This window comes from Musca autumnalis, unplaced genomic scaffold (assembly GCF_047663935.1).
Source record: "Musca autumnalis isolate F117 unplaced genomic scaffold, ASM4766393v1 scaffold_1, whole genome shotgun sequence".
Classification (NCBI taxonomy): domain Eukaryota; kingdom Metazoa; phylum Arthropoda; class Insecta; order Diptera; family Muscidae; genus Musca; species Musca autumnalis.
In genome coordinates this window covers 126,330,489-126,347,589 of record NW_027411644.1, presented here as the reverse complement: position 1 = coordinate 126,347,589, position 17,101 = coordinate 126,330,489, and the positions used below count along the sequence as shown (strand labels likewise).

The 17,101-nt window shown below is 37.0% G+C and overlaps 1 protein-coding gene across 1 annotated transcript in view; it reads left to right on the top strand.

Moving 5' to 3' along the window:
* LOC141390824 (uncharacterized) overlaps positions 1-16,285 on the top strand; it is a 124,506-nt gene extending 108,221 nt beyond the window's left edge. Inside the window, exons 6-8 of the mRNA XM_073963785.1 lie at positions 15,398-15,532; positions 15,591-15,736; positions 15,797-16,285. Of these exons, the coding sequence (XP_073819886.1) occupies positions 15,398-15,532; positions 15,591-15,736; positions 15,797-15,950 (435 nt within the window). The 3' untranslated portion in view covers positions 15,951-16,285. The remainder of the gene's footprint in view (positions 1-15,397; positions 15,533-15,590; positions 15,737-15,796) is intronic.
* The last annotated feature ends 816 nt before the right edge of the window (positions 16,286-17,101 follow it).

The following is a 17,101-nucleotide window of genomic DNA, read 5'->3' as shown; positions in this document are numbered from 1 at the left end:
TAACAACTGGTCTTCATGGTTGTCCAATTTGGAGAAAATTTCACAAGTTAAAGTTCCAAGATGTTACTCCAAGCTGTTGAAGTTCGCTCAAGATGTCCAATTTCATTCGTTGATGTTGGAAAAGACGGATACGCAGCGTTGTGCTACTTTCGCATTAAGTATCTCGAAGAAGTCAATATCAGTCTTGTAGCAGCAAAATCCAAAGTGGCTCCCCTCAAACCAGTTTCTATTCCGAGATTGGAACTTCAAGCAGACCTAACTGGTGTGCGCCTGCCAGACAAAATAGTAAAAACAACGAGACTTCAATGTACGCAAAGTTTCTTCTGGTCGGACTCAAAAACCGTACTGAGCTGGTTGTCCATGGATCCGAAGAAATTTAAGCCGTTCGTCATGTACAGAGTTGGAGAAATCCTGGAGTCTACAAATATTACCCAGTGGAATTGGGTGCCCTCAAAATTAAATCCAGCTGATTTTGCGACGAAAATTGGATCTTTTCATGATGATACGTGGTTCCATGATCGTAAATTCCTCAAAGAAGATGAAAGTTCTTGGCCAAAAAAATCCCGTATTAGGAGAAACCAAAGAAGAGGTACGTAATTGTCTGTTACATATTTCGAAAACTCATTCGTTCACCATAAATATTGAGTATTTTTCATGCTGGAGACGACTTTATAAGGCGCTGTCGCTATTCTTACTTTTTATGGAGAAGTTAAAGTCCGTGGTCCGTAGCTGCAAATTACCAGAAAATGCGAATTTCGAATGTGTTCAGAAAGCCTAACTTGTTTTGTACAAGTATGCCTAAATAAGCGGCTTTTCTGACGGAATATGGTGCCTCAAGAATAACAAGCCTATAGGAAAAGGCAATAAACTAAAACAAATGAATATTTACTTAGACGAAAACGAAGTTTTACGTGTCTCAGGAAGAGCTGAGATGTTAAGTTGCAACAATGCAATAATTCTACCCAATGGTCATTACGTAACGTTTTTGGTGGTTAAATTTTACCATCAAAAATTTCATCATTGTATGCATGAAGCAGTGATGTCAAATATTAAATTCGAATTCTACATCCCCAGATTGAGAGCACTTTATAAGAGTGTACAAAGAAAGTGTCAAGAATGCAAAAATTTAGCAGCAGTACCATGTCCATCTCAAGTGGCAGCGTTACCGTCAGCCCGAGTATCCAGTTTTGAACGTCCATTTACTTACGTCGGAATTGATTTCTTTGGCCCATTATATGTCACAGTGAGAAGGCACAAAGAAAAGAGATGGGGTATTCTGTTTACATGCTTAACGGTACGTGCTATTCACATCGAAGTGGATCATAGTCTTGACACCAGTTCCTGCATAATGTGCATAAGTGCAAATTTCATAAGTCGTCGTGGCTCTCCCAAAGAAATATACACCGATAACGTTACTAATTTTAAATCTGTTGAAAGAATGCTCCAAGAGGAAAGACAACATTTAGAGTTCATTAAAATGTTTTCCAAATGTGATTTTATCAAGTGGCGATTCAACCCTCCAGCTCCAACGCATATGGGCGGTGCATGGCAACGTTCGATACGTTCAGTTAAATCCGTTCTGTACTCAATGTGTCCAGCCTTCAAATTCAACGATGAAACCCTACGATGTGCCCTATATGAAGTTGAGTTTATCATCAGTTCTCGCCCGTTAACATTTGTGGCCCTGGATACTGTTGAAGATGACGCACTGACACCGAACCATTTGTTATTAGGCTCAGCAGCAGGGCAGAAACCTCTTTGTGGATACGACTACGATCTAAGACAACGATGGCATCAAACCCAACAATTTGCAAATAACTTTTGGAGAAGATGGGTACGTGAATATGCACCGATGTTGGTACGAAGAAGCAAGTGGTTCGAAAAGGCTCCACAACCAACTGTCGGAGATGTCGTAATTATAGTTGACGATACACTACCTCGCAACAAATGGCCCAAAGGTATTCTAACCGAGTTATTTGTAGAAAAAGATGGTCAAGTTCGAAGCGTCAAAGTTAGAACCAGTTCAGCGAGTACGAAAGGCCAGTAACCAAAATCGCAGTCCTAGACGTCGGTATTAACCCAGATATGCCCAACGTCCTATATATAGGACACACAAAATTCTTGCTAATTTGATATGTTATGTTTATCAAAGTACCGTTTATTTTGGTGATATACTCAGTACACATCTGTAGCTCTTGAGATATTATGTGTGTACTATTTTAGAGTTTTGAGGTCTAGTTAATCGAAGTTGCCACCTATCGCTTAGTTTTTACAATGATTTGCGTTATGACCGATTAATTATTGGGTAGTTTTATAACGAAAACGTACACGATGTGGAGCCTACTACGAAAAAACGTTAACTAGATGCCGAAAAGGTGTCTTTGGACTATATGTCAAATGTTTTGTGTCCCATAACTCCGAGTTATATGATAAAACCCTGTGTCCAAAAGTGGCCTCAAACACCACTTTTTTAAAAAAAAATTTAAAAAACATATAAACATACTGTTATTATTTCACATGTGCTTCTAAAATAATATAAAAATACTTTTAAAATGATCACGATCAAGCAATGGGCATATCTGGGTTAAGAAGGATGACAGTAAGCTCAAGAGGCCCTAGTTCGCTTACGAAGGGGGGAATGTTACCGCCGCCACTGTTTATTTATTTCTCTTTTTATTTATGTTATGTTACATATGATCGTAACCTTGAATTCTTATGTAGTCATTACTGAATGATCTATTCCTTCGTTGCCCTTTTATTTGTTTACATTGTCCACTGCAAATATATACACACATACATACAAGTGCATGCAATACTTGTTGTTGTCACCTAACGGCAATCAAACAAAAGGCTTCAAAAGGGCAACGAAGGAACTTGAAAATCAGTTCTAAAATACGCGTTGAACAAATTGTTTTTAAAGTGCCTTAGCCTTTCAATATTTTTAATAAGCGTTTTATTCGAATTAACTTCAAAGTGTTTAATTTGGAAGAGGGCAACTATAAAAAGTTGTTTAATAACGCGCGGAACTTAACAAACCTGTTGTTGCTTCTCACACAACAACAAAACCCCAAACTGAGCCTGTGAGTCAAAACAAGACAATGATTCTCCCTGCTTTACGAGTGGCATTAAAGAACCTTCTGCCCTAGGTAACACGTAGCTTCGCCAGGCGTCATTTGACATTTTTTAGGAAAGATTGACAGTTTTTAGCCTAAGCGTACTCAGGACAGTTTGACGTACGACCATGTGTTGGGTTGTTTACAGTGGCTTGATTGGGACACCTCCAAAACATGATTTTTGAATGCTTTTACAGCATCTTGTTTCGACGAAAATCGTTGACATCGCCTTTTTCCTGATATGCAGGGAATCAAATGAGGTCATTGTATTCCAAGTCAGGGCAGTACGGCGGATGACCCATCAGTTCCACTTTTTGTCCGGTCAAAAAGGCGCCTGGTTTGAATCGATATGTGCGAGATCAAAAAACAATTTTTTCATACACTTTAATATTTACATAAATCTTATAATTAGTTGTGCCAAACGTAACATATTTAATCCTATTTAATTTTGTATTAGTCAAATTTTTATTTTTTGTTACTTTAACTTGGATACTAAATGAACATTTATAAATCTTTAAATAATTTAAATAAATCACTTTAAGCTATAATATCTTGTTGTGTAGACATTCAATAAATAAATAAAAAAATTTTGCACAAATCGACAAGAGCCTGTTTGAGCTATTGTCAAATTGTGGTGGATCTAACGAGAAAAACCCATTTTTGCGGCCAGGTGTTCATTCAATATCAAATGTTAGTGGAAGGAATGATTATATCGACTTAGAATTTTATGCTGATCATGATGTATATACCCAGCAAAAGTTCGGATCCGTTTGTCACTATATTACCCATTACAAAGTAATGTAAACAAAAATAACTACTTATATTATTTGTTACTAAGTTATAAGTACGGCGGCACAGAACGTGTGTGTCCGACTACAAATCAGAAGACTGTGTGTTCAACGCTTACCGCCGGCCGGGAACTTTTTATTAAAACAAAGAACAGTTGGTGGTACACATGTAAGCGTTAAAACAACACTTAATGTTCGTTTGCGTGGCCTAGTGTGTAGTGTGTTCGGCTACAAATCAGAAGTTCGCATGATCAAATCCAGCAAAGGGCGATATAAAAAATAATATAAAAACAAGTGAGCCAAGGCTATAGTCGGGTCGGGGCCGACTATGTGATACCCTACAGCACCCCCAAAATTTCGTGAGGATCCGATCAAAATTCCGATCTGTAGTGTGATTACATAAAAAATGGAAAATGGGATGCATTACGACTATTGCGATATCTCTGTTGTTTGACCACCTATGCAACCTACTTTACATCGTTGTAAAAGTGATATTTTTTACGGCCTCACACAGCAAGCAGCCTGAGTACTTTCAGATTTAGAGCTCGCACAGGCTCTAAATCTGAAAGTAGTCATTCTGAATGCTGTGTGAGGCCGCCAATGTGTCATTTCATTGGTGAGCTCGTAAAGTTCTACTTGGATATATCCGGTCAAGCTTGGCACGAGGAACCGATACGGCCAGTTATATCGACACGCAGAACCTTATCACTACTTTTGCTTAGTAAGTCCGAGATCAGAATCGCGATAGAGGTAATTACTGGACACTGTCGCATCAGGTCAAGAACTGGCAAGTGTGACGGTACCTTTGTGAGGATGAGGGAGAGCTAGACACGATTGAGCATCTGTCCAGTGCTTAGATACACTAGACTGAGACTATTGGGTGACTAAAAATTCTCTACTCTCACCGAAGTCTCATCAGCAGATCCTACAACCCTTGTCCGTTTCTCAAAGTCGTACAAAATTGAGAGTATCGTTTTTATTGGGTGTTTTTAAAAACTTAAAAATTTTCTTTCGTTTCAATCTGTATTTTTCACGCTATCTACCACACACTATCATCTCCTTCTTCGTCAACTAGGAACCCTTCGTATCTATCCCTTTATTTCTTTTTAATTTCAGGATGAACACAATGGACCTATGGTCACCGCGTGAAGCGGCTATGATTTATTATGGTCGCGCATCCTTAAACCTAACCTAACCTACTTTCCTTGCCAGGGTTTGCTTTTGATATACCTCTTACTGAAGAGAGATATTCGCTTTGAAATAAAAAGTTGGCCTTTTCTCAAAATAGGTTTTTTTCACATTTCGACCCCTGAATAATATCCGACCATTACCAAAATCAATAGATTTTTCCTCTGTGGGACCCCCCATTAACAACCAAAATTCCCAAAATTTCGTGACGATCCAATCAAAATTGCGACGTGTAGCGTGATTACAAAAGAATTAAAAAATGGGATGTAGTACCGACTAATGCGATATCTCCGTTATTTGGCCACCTACGCCAACCTGCTTTACATCATTGTACATATGGGATTTTCTACTTTCATAGTCAGACTTTGCTTTTGGAAGGTCTCCAACCAAAACTGTGATATTCGTCATTATTATTAAAATCGCAAAAATGAAAAGTTGTGTTCTATTAGCGGCTATTGCGATGTCTTCGTTGTTTGACCACCTACGACAGACTACGTTACATCGTTGCAAAGGTGATATTTTCTACTTTCATAAGCGGATTTGCTTTTGATATACCCCTTATAGAAGCGGAGATATTCGCATTGAAATAAAACGTTGACTTTTTCTCCAAATAAGTTTTTTGCCCATTCCGACCCATGTAATCTGGTAACTCTATACCATGCAAGAGTAAAAAAATACAGCCGCTGACTATTTCGCGTTTTTTAAGTATATCTTTGCGTTGTATTGAACCTGATTTGCATTTAATATCGCTACATTTTGTATCCGGTGCTCGAAAAACATCGATTCATATTGTTTTTCGCAGACAAAAGCTATAAACTTATCAAACAAAATATCTTTGGCCGGCATTGCTTCGTTGCTGTTTTCTTCTTTGCATTCATTCGTGTGTTGTCTTGTAACATGGCTCCCTCAACAACAGCTGTATGCCCATCGTGTAGTGAGAGAGTAACAAAAACATCTGGTGGAGTTTGTTGCTATATTTGCAATGACTGGTATCATCGAGGCGACTGCTCGCAAGTATCAGATGAAACCTTTCTTATTTTGGCAAAAAGCAAAACATTAAAATGGAGGTGTAATGAGTGTTCAGCCCTTAGCATTGTTATTGATGATGATAAAATGTGGAAGGCGATAGACCAACTATCCTTCAAGCTGGATGAGTTTATTTCAACGTTGCCTGCAACTATTAAAAAAGAAATTGATACCATTCTTCTTACAATAAAGCAGGAGATTGGCAACAGTATATCCGTGTTAAAAGACGCTGCCGAAAATGAGAGGAAGAAAAACATTGAGTTTCAAGCCGCTGTAGAACAAAAATTGGAAGCGTATGATGATGAAATTCATAGATCTAGATATCAACGTTGCAGAAATGATATATTAGTTAATGGTCTGCCCCCACTACCGAACCTTTGCAAATGGCCTTAAATATATGTATCAAAGGCGGTTGGGATGAACTTGGCGGTTTCCGATGTGGAATGTTGTTTCTGGCTTGTCAAATCGAAGAAAACCATGCTTCTTAAAATCTGTCGAAGAAGAATCTTAAGCTGAATCAAGTTGTGCCTACTGACATTGAGTCAAGGATTTTTCTCAATGAGAATCTGCCACCTGCGGCAATCAAAATAAAGAATATGTGCCGCGAGTTGATGAGGAGAAAGGAAATTAAGGGCTTTCGCTTAGTCCCATCGGTACCTGCTGCTAATGTATGTTTCGATAGTGGGAGAAATCTTTCTGTCGTTTGCGCCGTATTGAAGCTTTGATCCGTGATGGTGAAGGAGGCGATTTAATTCATCGCAGATTGGGTCGTAGAAGTAATTTGCAGACTGTTGCACAAACGGATACACCTAGGTGTGGGACTACTCATATTTTGTGATAAGTAGCCTAATTGTTATGGATGGGTGGGTGGGTTAGGTTGTAGGGCTTAAGTGCTTAGCAAGATAAATACGTACGTTAAGCATTTTATCCCTGCAACAATGCGCCGGATATATATATATTTTAATTTAGGCTAGATTTGAATGGGTGGGTGGGTGAGTAATCGGATAAGATGGCTTCTCATTCATCGAATCCGATTTTTGCATTCTAGGTTCTCCCTCTATTTGTTTTTTAGTCAGCTATATTAATGTTAGTTTAAATGTTTTATATGTTAATTACGTTTGTCTTTCTAACGCACATTTTTTTGATTATTCGTAATGACTTCGGGTAGTTATATTGGTAAAATTGTCAGTGACGACTCTTATATTAAGAGATTCTGTACTTCCGAGGCGAACCTAAATGTTGATTTTTTCAATGCACAATCTTTAAAGCCTAGTAATTTGTGTACTAAGTTTGATGAAATTAGCAGGTTATTGAGCAGTGGGCATCTGAACATCGTTGGTGTGACTGAAACATGGCTAAAATCTTACGTGCCCAGCAGAGCCGTAAACATTCCAGGCTATAAGCTTTTTAGAAATGATCAATCTGGGGCTCGCGGTGGGGGTGTCGGCGTCTATGTTTCTCGTAATCTGAAAGCAAAAATTCTAACATCTCTGTCTGACCCTCCTCTTTGCGTGTCCTTATTTCTTAAAGTCAGTTCGGGAAATTATTGCTTTGTATTTGGCGTAGTATATCAGCTAGTTAGCACCATCTGGCAGGAAGAACGAGTACCCGACGATTGGAACCTGAGTATCCTGTGTCCGGTCCATAAGAAAGGAGATAAGACTGTATGCTCTAACTATAGCGGCATAAGTCTACTCCCGATTGCCTACAAGATCGTGTCAGGGATATTGTGCGAACGACTAAAGCCTGTGGTCAACGAGATAATTGGGCCATACCAATGCGGCTTTAGACCTGGCAAGTCCACCATTGACCAGATATTTACCCTGCGGAAAATCCTGGAGAAGACCCAAGAGATGCAGATCGACACCTACCACCTCTTCGTCGATTATAGAGCAGCCTTCGACAGCCCACTACGTTCAAAGGTATTCCAGGCCATGTCTGAATTTGGTATCCCTGCAAAGCTCATCCGGCTTTGTAAAATGACTTTAACTGACACGAGGTCCTCAGTTAAAATAGGAAAGAGCCTCTCCGAAGAGTTTTGTACCGTTCAGACAAGGAGACAGTCTTTCGTGTGACCTCTTCAACATCCTGCTAGAAAAGGTTATACTAGTGGCAAACGTCAAAAGATGTGGCACAATCTACACCAATAGTCACATGTTACTTGCTTATGCTGATGATATAGACATCATTGGCCGATCAGTAAAATAAGTAACTGATACCTTTATAAAGGACGAATTAGAATCTGCTAAAGTGGGCCTGGCGGTAAACGGTGAGAAGACCAAGTTGATGGTGTCGACCCGCAATGCGTTCATTGAGCTCGGACCGACTGTGGAAGTTGGTTGCTATAATATTGAGGTAGTAAAAGACTTCGTCTACCTCGGCACCTCCGTAAACACAACAAACGACATCAGTTGTGAAATAAAAAGAAGAATTGTATTGGCCAACAGATGCTACTTTGGTTTAAGTAAGCAGTTTAAAAACAAAGCCACATCTCGTCAAACAAAAATAACGCTCTACAAAACACTGATACTACCCGTGCTGATGTATGGCTCCGAAGCCTGGGTACTTGCGCAAGCAGACATGGCAGTGCTTGGTGTGTTTGAGAGAAAAATTCTTCGAAAGATCTACGGACCAATCTGCGTTGACGGTGAATATCGACGTCGCATGAACCACGAGCTGTACCTGCTATACAACGACATCTATATTGTTAAACGTATCGAGATGCAGCGATTGCGTTGGCTAGGACATATCATAAGAATGAGCGATGATGAACCCGCTAAAAAGGCGTATAAATACGGCGGTGCACGCAGAATTGGCAGGCCAAGGAAAAAATGGCGCAAACAAGTGGATGATGAGATGAAAAGGCGCATACCAGAGTGCGAAGCAACAAATGGAGTGGAATGGAGATCTCTTCTCAGTTCGGCCTATAGAACAAATGTTCTGTAATGGGCCAGCTAAGTAAGTAAGTAAGTAAAGGAAGTACTAGTTAGCTGTCCTACTTCAGTGTTGAGTAGTAGTAAATTTTGCTTTCCAGCTCTAAATTCCTCTCATGCTTTTATGTTATTGCAATATAACCTGCCTGTTCGTAATGAAACTCCTTGTAAAACTTTCCGTGATTATAATTCAATTGATTTTTATGCCCTTTTTAATGATATTTATTTCGCTAATTTTGAGCAAATTTATTTAACCAACGATACTAGTGTGCTGCTCTCCGTTTTGAATAACATTTTGTACAGTCTCTTCGAATGTCACGTTCCCTTAAGAAGTATATTTATTAATCGCAATAGGCCTTGCTGGTATAATAATATAGAGGTAAGGCAAGCAATTATCAATAGAGATTTGACTTATCGTGCTACTTTAGAAAACAACTGTGATAGAAATAAAGCTATTCCTAAAGCATGTAGGTCGATAGCCCGAAGAACTCTTAGACGTGTAAAACGGTCTTATGGAACGCGAATGTTTGAGGGTGTTACTGACTCCAAGGAATTTTGGTCCAGGGTTAGATCAACTGGTGGGCTGGATTCTTACAATGACTGTGATAGCAACTGTGATATTGATCCTGATTTACTGAATACTTATTATACCTCTGTTTCGTCCCCTTCCGTAATTGATGTGAGTTCTGACTCTTTTTCTGATATAGGATATAATAGCTTTTCCTTTAGAATATATCGACACCTCCAAATAATAGTATGCTAAGTCTAAAAAGTGAGTTTTGCAGGAGAAGCTCTCAAAGTTTGGAAATTTTTTTGAACTTCAGTACTATGCTAAGTCAATATTTGTTTATAACTTCTGTTCGGATTGACCGATCATTACCAAAATTAGACAGAATTTAAGTTAAAGGACGTTCGACACCTCCAAATAATAGTTTGCTAATTCTGAAAAGCGAGTTTTGCAGGACAAGCTCTAAAAGTTTGGAAATTTTTTTGACCTTCAGTACTATGCTAAGTAAATATTTGTTTATAACTTCTGTTCGGATTGCCCGATCATTACCAAAATTTGACAGAATTTAAGTTAAAGGACGTTAAATATAAAAATGTAAAGAACTTGAAAACATGCTACGTTGACTTAGCATACTATTGTTTGGAGGCGTCGATATAGCATATTAGCATATTCTTCACGTCTTCAATACTATTTTAATGACCAATACCTTCCCTCGCTCTTGGAAGTTGGCTAGAGTTACTCCCATTCAGAAAAAAGGTACTTCTGGACTTGATTGTTCTGATTTTCGTCCGATATCCATATTGCCAGCTCTTTCCAAAGCCTTCGAAATATTAGTCAAGGATCAGCTAACTGAACATTTATTGCACCCTGTCAATCGGGCTTCAGAAGGTATCACAGCACAACGTCTCTTATGATTAAATTAACACATGAATTTTAGGCGTGCTATTGATTGCAGGAACCCGGTATACTCGCCTCGCTTGACCTCAACAAAGCTTTCGATTCCATTGATCATGGTATTCTCAGCTCTAAACTTCATCACCAATTTAACATATCTAGTTCTTCTTGTAAACTCATTGCATCATTTGCATTCGTTCGATTCTGGCAGGTGTTCCTCAGGGTTCCATTTTGGGCCCAATACTATTTATGTTGTATGTAAATGATATTTGTCTGCCCGTCCAACATGCAGACTTGGCGATTTATGCTGATGATTTGCAGCTATTTAATACTTGCCTTACTAATATTGGCGACTGTATCTCTGAACTGGATGATGATATTGGTCGCATAAGTGAATGGGCTCAGTGTAATAGATTAACTTTAAATATTGCTAAAACCAAGTTTGTTGTTTTTAATGGTTCACGACATCGTGATGCCGTTCATAACATAATTGTTTAAGGTAGTGTCATTAATTCCAGTAAACAAAATACATCCCTTGGATTCACGACTGATAATAGTCTCAAGTTCACTTCTCACATTGCTCATGTTTGCTCCAACCTAAACCTGATCCTGAAAAAGTTGTTTTGCCAACTCAAGTAAAGTATATGTTGGCACAGTCCCTGCTAATGCTTCACTTGCTGTACGGGATAGAGGTGTTTGCATATACTACCGGAAATAATATGAAGAAACTTACGTCCTGTTTTCATAAAATATTAAGGTTCGTCTACGGTAGGCATTGTCGCGTTTTACTCTCCTATTTTAGGTACTTAATTTGAGAATTATCTTAACATGAGGTGCCTTTTTTTCTTCTGTTTGCTGAAACGTGGAGAACCCTCATATCTTCTCCCTTATTTCCAGTTTTTGTCTTCACCAAGGAATACTCAAATACGTATTGAGTCTTTTTTGTCCAGTACTTTTAAGAATTCTTTCAAAATGCGAGTCGCAAGATTATGGAACTCCTTACCCTCGAGTGTCAAATCATTCTCTGTCTCCCTACAGACTTTTAAAACCAATTTGATTAATTACTTCAACAGTCGCCGATATTATCTTGCCAATTTTTATAATCGACATTGACAAAAGTCACCTTTTCACTTTCTTCATTAAATTGTATATTTATCATTATTCAAAAAAATGTGCTTTGTTATACACTGTGTTAATATTATACATGCAACATATGGTCCGTATGGGCTGCGTTGTCGAAATCAATAAATAAATGAAATGAAAAATAAATATTATCCGACCATCACCAAAATCAATAGGCTTCTTCCCCTCCGGGACCTTCACCAAAATTTGGTGGCGATTGGACTAAAATTGCGACATGTAGCGTGATTAAAAGGTTTGGAAGGACAGCTTTTGAATGGTAAAATTCAAAATATTAACATTGCTTTGAATGTCTTCATTAACACAGATCAACTCTGTTGAAACGCATTTAAGTGCATCGTCAGTACAACTCAAATAAAACAAGTGAGCCAAGGCTATAGTCGGGTCGGGGCCAACTATGTGATACCCTACACCACTACCCCTGTGCATAAGCTTTTGACTGGTAAAATTCAAAATATTAAAATTGGGATAGCTTAGCGCCTTTGCTCTGAATGTCAATTTTGTTGAAACGCATTTAAGTACATCGTCAGTAAAACATTAATAAAAAAATTGAGAAGTAGGATGTACGTCAACCATCAATTCTTTCTCTGTGAGACCCCCATCAACCACCAAAATTTCGTGAGGATCCGATCAAAATTCCGACCTGTAGTGTGATTGCACAAAAAATGGAAAAAGGGAAGCATTACCGACTATTGCGATATCTCTGTTGTTTGACTACCTATGACAACCTACTACACATCGTTGTAAAGGTGATATTTTCTACTTTCCTTGCCAGGTTTTTGCATTCGATATACCTCTTACAGAAGAGAGATATTCGCTTTGAAATAAAAAGTTGGCCTTTTCTCCAAATAAGTTTTTCTCAAATTCCGACCCCTGAATAATATCCGACAATTACCAAAATCAAGAACTTTTTTCCTCTGTGGGACCCCCATTAACACCCAAAATTTCGTGACGATCCAATCAAAATTGCGACGTGTAGCGTGATTACAAAAAAAAAAAAAAAAATAAAAATAAAAAATGGGATGTATTACCGAATATTGCGATATCTCCGTTATTTGGCCACCTATGCCAACCTGCTTTACATCATTGTCAAGATGGGATTTTCTACTTTCATAGTCAGACTTTGCTTTTGGAAAGTCGCCAACCAAAGCTGTGATATTCGTCATTATTTTTAAAATCGCAAAAATGAAAAGTTGGGTTTAATTTGCGGTTATTGTGATATCTTCGTTGCTTGACCACCCACGACAAATCCTTTACAACGTTAGAAAGGTGATATTTTCTACTTTCATTAGCAGGTTGTGCTTTTGGCATACTCCTTATGGAAGCTGAGATATTTGCTTTGGAAAAAACGTTGACTTTTCTCCAAATAAGTTTTTTGCCCGTTCCGACCCCTAAATATTATCCGACCATCACCAAAATCAATAGGCTTGTTTCCCTCCAGGACCCTCATCAACACCCAAAATTTGGTGGTTTAGATCGTCTCAGCTCGTCTAGACAATCATTTTGGTGTATATAACTATGGGTCTACGACCATTATTTCGATGCGTTACAAACTTTTTGGGCAAAACCAATATATAATACCGTCCCCACATAGTGGTGTAGGGTATAAAAATGGAAAAGTGGAATGTGCGCCAACAATTAGTAGGCTTCTTTCTCTATGAGACCTCTATCAACCCCAAAAATTTCATGAGGATCCGAACAAAATTGCGGCCTGTAGTGTGATAGCACAAAAACTGGAAACTGGGATGCATTACCGACTATTGCGATATCTCTGTTGTTTGACCAGCTATGACAACCTTCTTTACATCGTTGTAAAAGTGATATTTTCTACTTTCCTTGCCAGGTTTTGCTTTTGATATACCTCTTACAGAAGAGAGATATTCGCTTTGAAATAAAACGTTGGCCTTTTCTCAAAATAAGTTTTTTTCACATTTCGAACCCTGAATAATATCCCACCTTTACCAAAATCAATAGCTTTTTTTCTCTATGGGACCCCCATTAACACCGATCCAATGACGATCCAATCAAAATTGCGACGTGTAGCGTTATTACAAAAGAATTAATGGGTTGTATTACCTATTATTGCGATATCTCCGTTATTTGGCCACCTACGCCAACCTGCTTTACATCATTGTACAGATGGGATTTTCTACTTTCATAGTCAAACTTTTCTTTTGGAAGGTCCACAACCAAAGCTGTGATATTCGTCATTATTATTAAAATCGCAAAAATGAAAAGTTGTGTTCTATTAGCGGCTATTGCGATATCTTCGTTGTGTGACCACCTAAGACAACCTGCGTTACATCGTTGCAAAGATGATATTTTCTACTTTCATTAGCGGGTTTTGCTTTTGATATACCCTATATAGAAGCGGAGATATTCGCTTTGAAATAAAATGTTGACTTTTTCTCCAAATAAGTTTTTTTGCCCATTCCGACCCCTGAATATTATCCGACCATCACCAAAATCAATAGGCTTCTTCTCCTCCGGGAACTTAATCAACACCCAAAATTTGGTGACGATCGGATTAAAATTGCGACCTGTAGCGTGATTATAAGGTTTAGATGGACAGACGGATGAACGAACACACATAGCCAGATCGACTCAGCTCGTCGAGACATTCATTCATGGTATATATTGGTCTTACAAACTTTTTGGCCAAAACCAACTTAAAACACCCTCCCCACGTAGTGGTGTAGGGTATAATTATGAAGTATGTGGAAATTGAAAACAAATTCCACCTCAACTGTTGTTCTAAAAATAGAAATTGTTTTGCTTATTTTTCAAATTTCTACTGGCCACAGAATAACTAGTTATTCTAGTGGTCATAGAATAACTAGTAAATCAGTGCGGCATGCCCTTGTTAAAATAATGGGTTAGTAGGGGGTTTTGTAAGTAGTTACGACTGCCAAAAATCCCTTATATATTATAGGCCATTTAGATATGACTTCATTAGCCGGATTTAGTGCATTATCAGGTTTTATTTGCTAAATCCGGCTATAATCTACCATATTTACCATACAAAATTAAATCCTCGTATTGACTGGATTTGTTTTTAAAAGAAAAAATATCTTTTAAGAGTCATTTGTTACATTTTGTGAATTTAATTGATATTACAAAATAAACAATTATTTTCTGAGAAAGAATAAAATAAAATAAAGTAAATAGAATGGGAATAGGAGAGAAATGTACAGAAAATTGAGTTTTCACACAATACTCGTTGGGCAAATGATTAAATACAAATAATGTGTATTTAAATGTAAACAAAAAGTAACGGACTGTCATTTTAATACTCCTAATGAAATACGTAAATGAAGCGGGATTTATTCTGGATTTATTAAATCCAGGTGAGGTTTTATGAATAATCTAAATCAGCTATTACAATCCTATTACATGCCACGTGTTAACAATTATGTGTTCTGTAATCAATAAATCATACTAATTTTGCATTACATACTCGTTTACAATTGAAAAATGCAATTTTTTTTATTTATTTTATGAAATATTATGTAATCTATTTTATGAAATCGGTGTTAAATATATATGGAAGCTAGACCAAATTCCGCCAAATTAGCATATTATATAATGTTACTTTATATATATTTTTCACTTACTATTCTGCCATTTGACATTTAAAATGTAAAGTGTCCTGAATAATTTTCCACCAAAAATTATTGAAACAGATCATCGACTTGTTGTCTTCTCTACATAAATGTATCAGCCAACTTCAGCATTGGTCGGACCAACTAGACAATTTTTTATTTGTTCTAATTCATTTTTTCAATTTATTATTTACATTTATTATAGAACAAAGAAGATACGACCAACATGTCAATGCTTCCAGTAGATGGGACGGATGATATGAATGGAGCAGATGGCACAGATGAGATCAGGAGGAAACGTCGATCCGTAGTTTATGATAATCAATATTTTATATACAAGGTAAAATAATACTTTATATTGATGAAACAGTCTGTGCATAATATAGAAACAATTGTAGGTTCAAAAATTGGCTGAATCTGCTATATTGTCTATCGACTCAATGTACCATAACAACAGCACTTGTCAACTTTACGTCCTCTGTAAAAATATAAAATTTGCGAAACTACAAAAAAACGAAGGCAAACTCTGGATCCCAATATGGAGGTAAACATGTTATAGGATAACATAGTTTATGAATTTAGTTTAAAAATTTCTTGTCCGCAGTTTGGCAACGGGCTGGATTACTGGAAGAAACGGCGCAAAATCTTCAACTCCACTTCTTGGACAAATTCCTCTAATATCAACATTGAAAGCCGTGCTGATTGGCTTAAGTGGGGACGACTGCACTGACTATTATGAAGTTAGTAATGTGTGTTAATGCCAATGTTATTACTGACAACGTACAATGGAATCACGACAATATGAAAAAATACAAGCTTTTTGGCCCCTTCGATAATATGCATTTTCTCTGAAATTCAATACCTGTATATTTTCACATAATTCTTAATTTTTGGTTGACAACGTCAGCACAATTTTTCTTCACCAATCTTAATATTTCAAAATATAAAAACAAAAAAGCAGACATGTTGAAACAGCACATTCATTGTTGTGAAGTGAAAATGTCATCAACAACTTTTTTTTCCAAAACTGCCCATGAAGATTTAGTCAAAATCAGAAATGATGGCAAATAAAAAACAATATTTTAAATGATGATTTCCCAGACTATAGTTAATTTGGTTTAATGGACAACATTTCGCTCATTTACTCAAAGAGTGACATATCTCAAAAAATCTAGTTTCGAGACAAACGCATTTTTAGTTGGCTATTGAAATTTTAATTCCCAAATTAAAAAGATTATTACACAAAATCTAAAATAACTACATGTACCATATTTTGTAAACAGCTAGCCAGATATCAGTGCTAAATTTCTGTGCAAACTCAAACATGATTTGGAGTGTTTTAGTGTTTCATAAACTCAAAAAACTTTTGTGTTGAATTATTCGAAACTCGTAGTAAATGAGATGTAACTCGTTGAATTTTAGAGATATCAATTTGAAAATTTGACACAAGATAAAGTAGAAGCCGTAGAAAAAATAGAAATTGCTAACTCAGAAAACGCATTTTTTGAGTTATGTCACTCTTTGAGTAAATGAGCGATTTGTAAAATGACTCCTACCGCCATTGTTAAAGTTTCGATTTTACTAACAGATTTATAGAGTTCTGGTAAATTTAAACTTAAAAGTGACCATTAAATTTGAATGAGTTCCTTCTTATCATTAACTTCTTATGTCAAACTTTTATTTTTAATGCCTTCAAATTGGTTTATTATGCGTTTTCAGTGACCCTTAAGGCCATTATAATATGCTTTCTTTTACTATCGGATGGAATTGAAAAAGAAATTTAACATTAAGGAATAAAAATAATTAAACATGTTAAATAAATATACTGAAAAGAATAATAAAAAATATAATAAGATATTCTCTTGTTATAAAATGGAGAATATCTTATTATATTTTTTATTATTCTTTT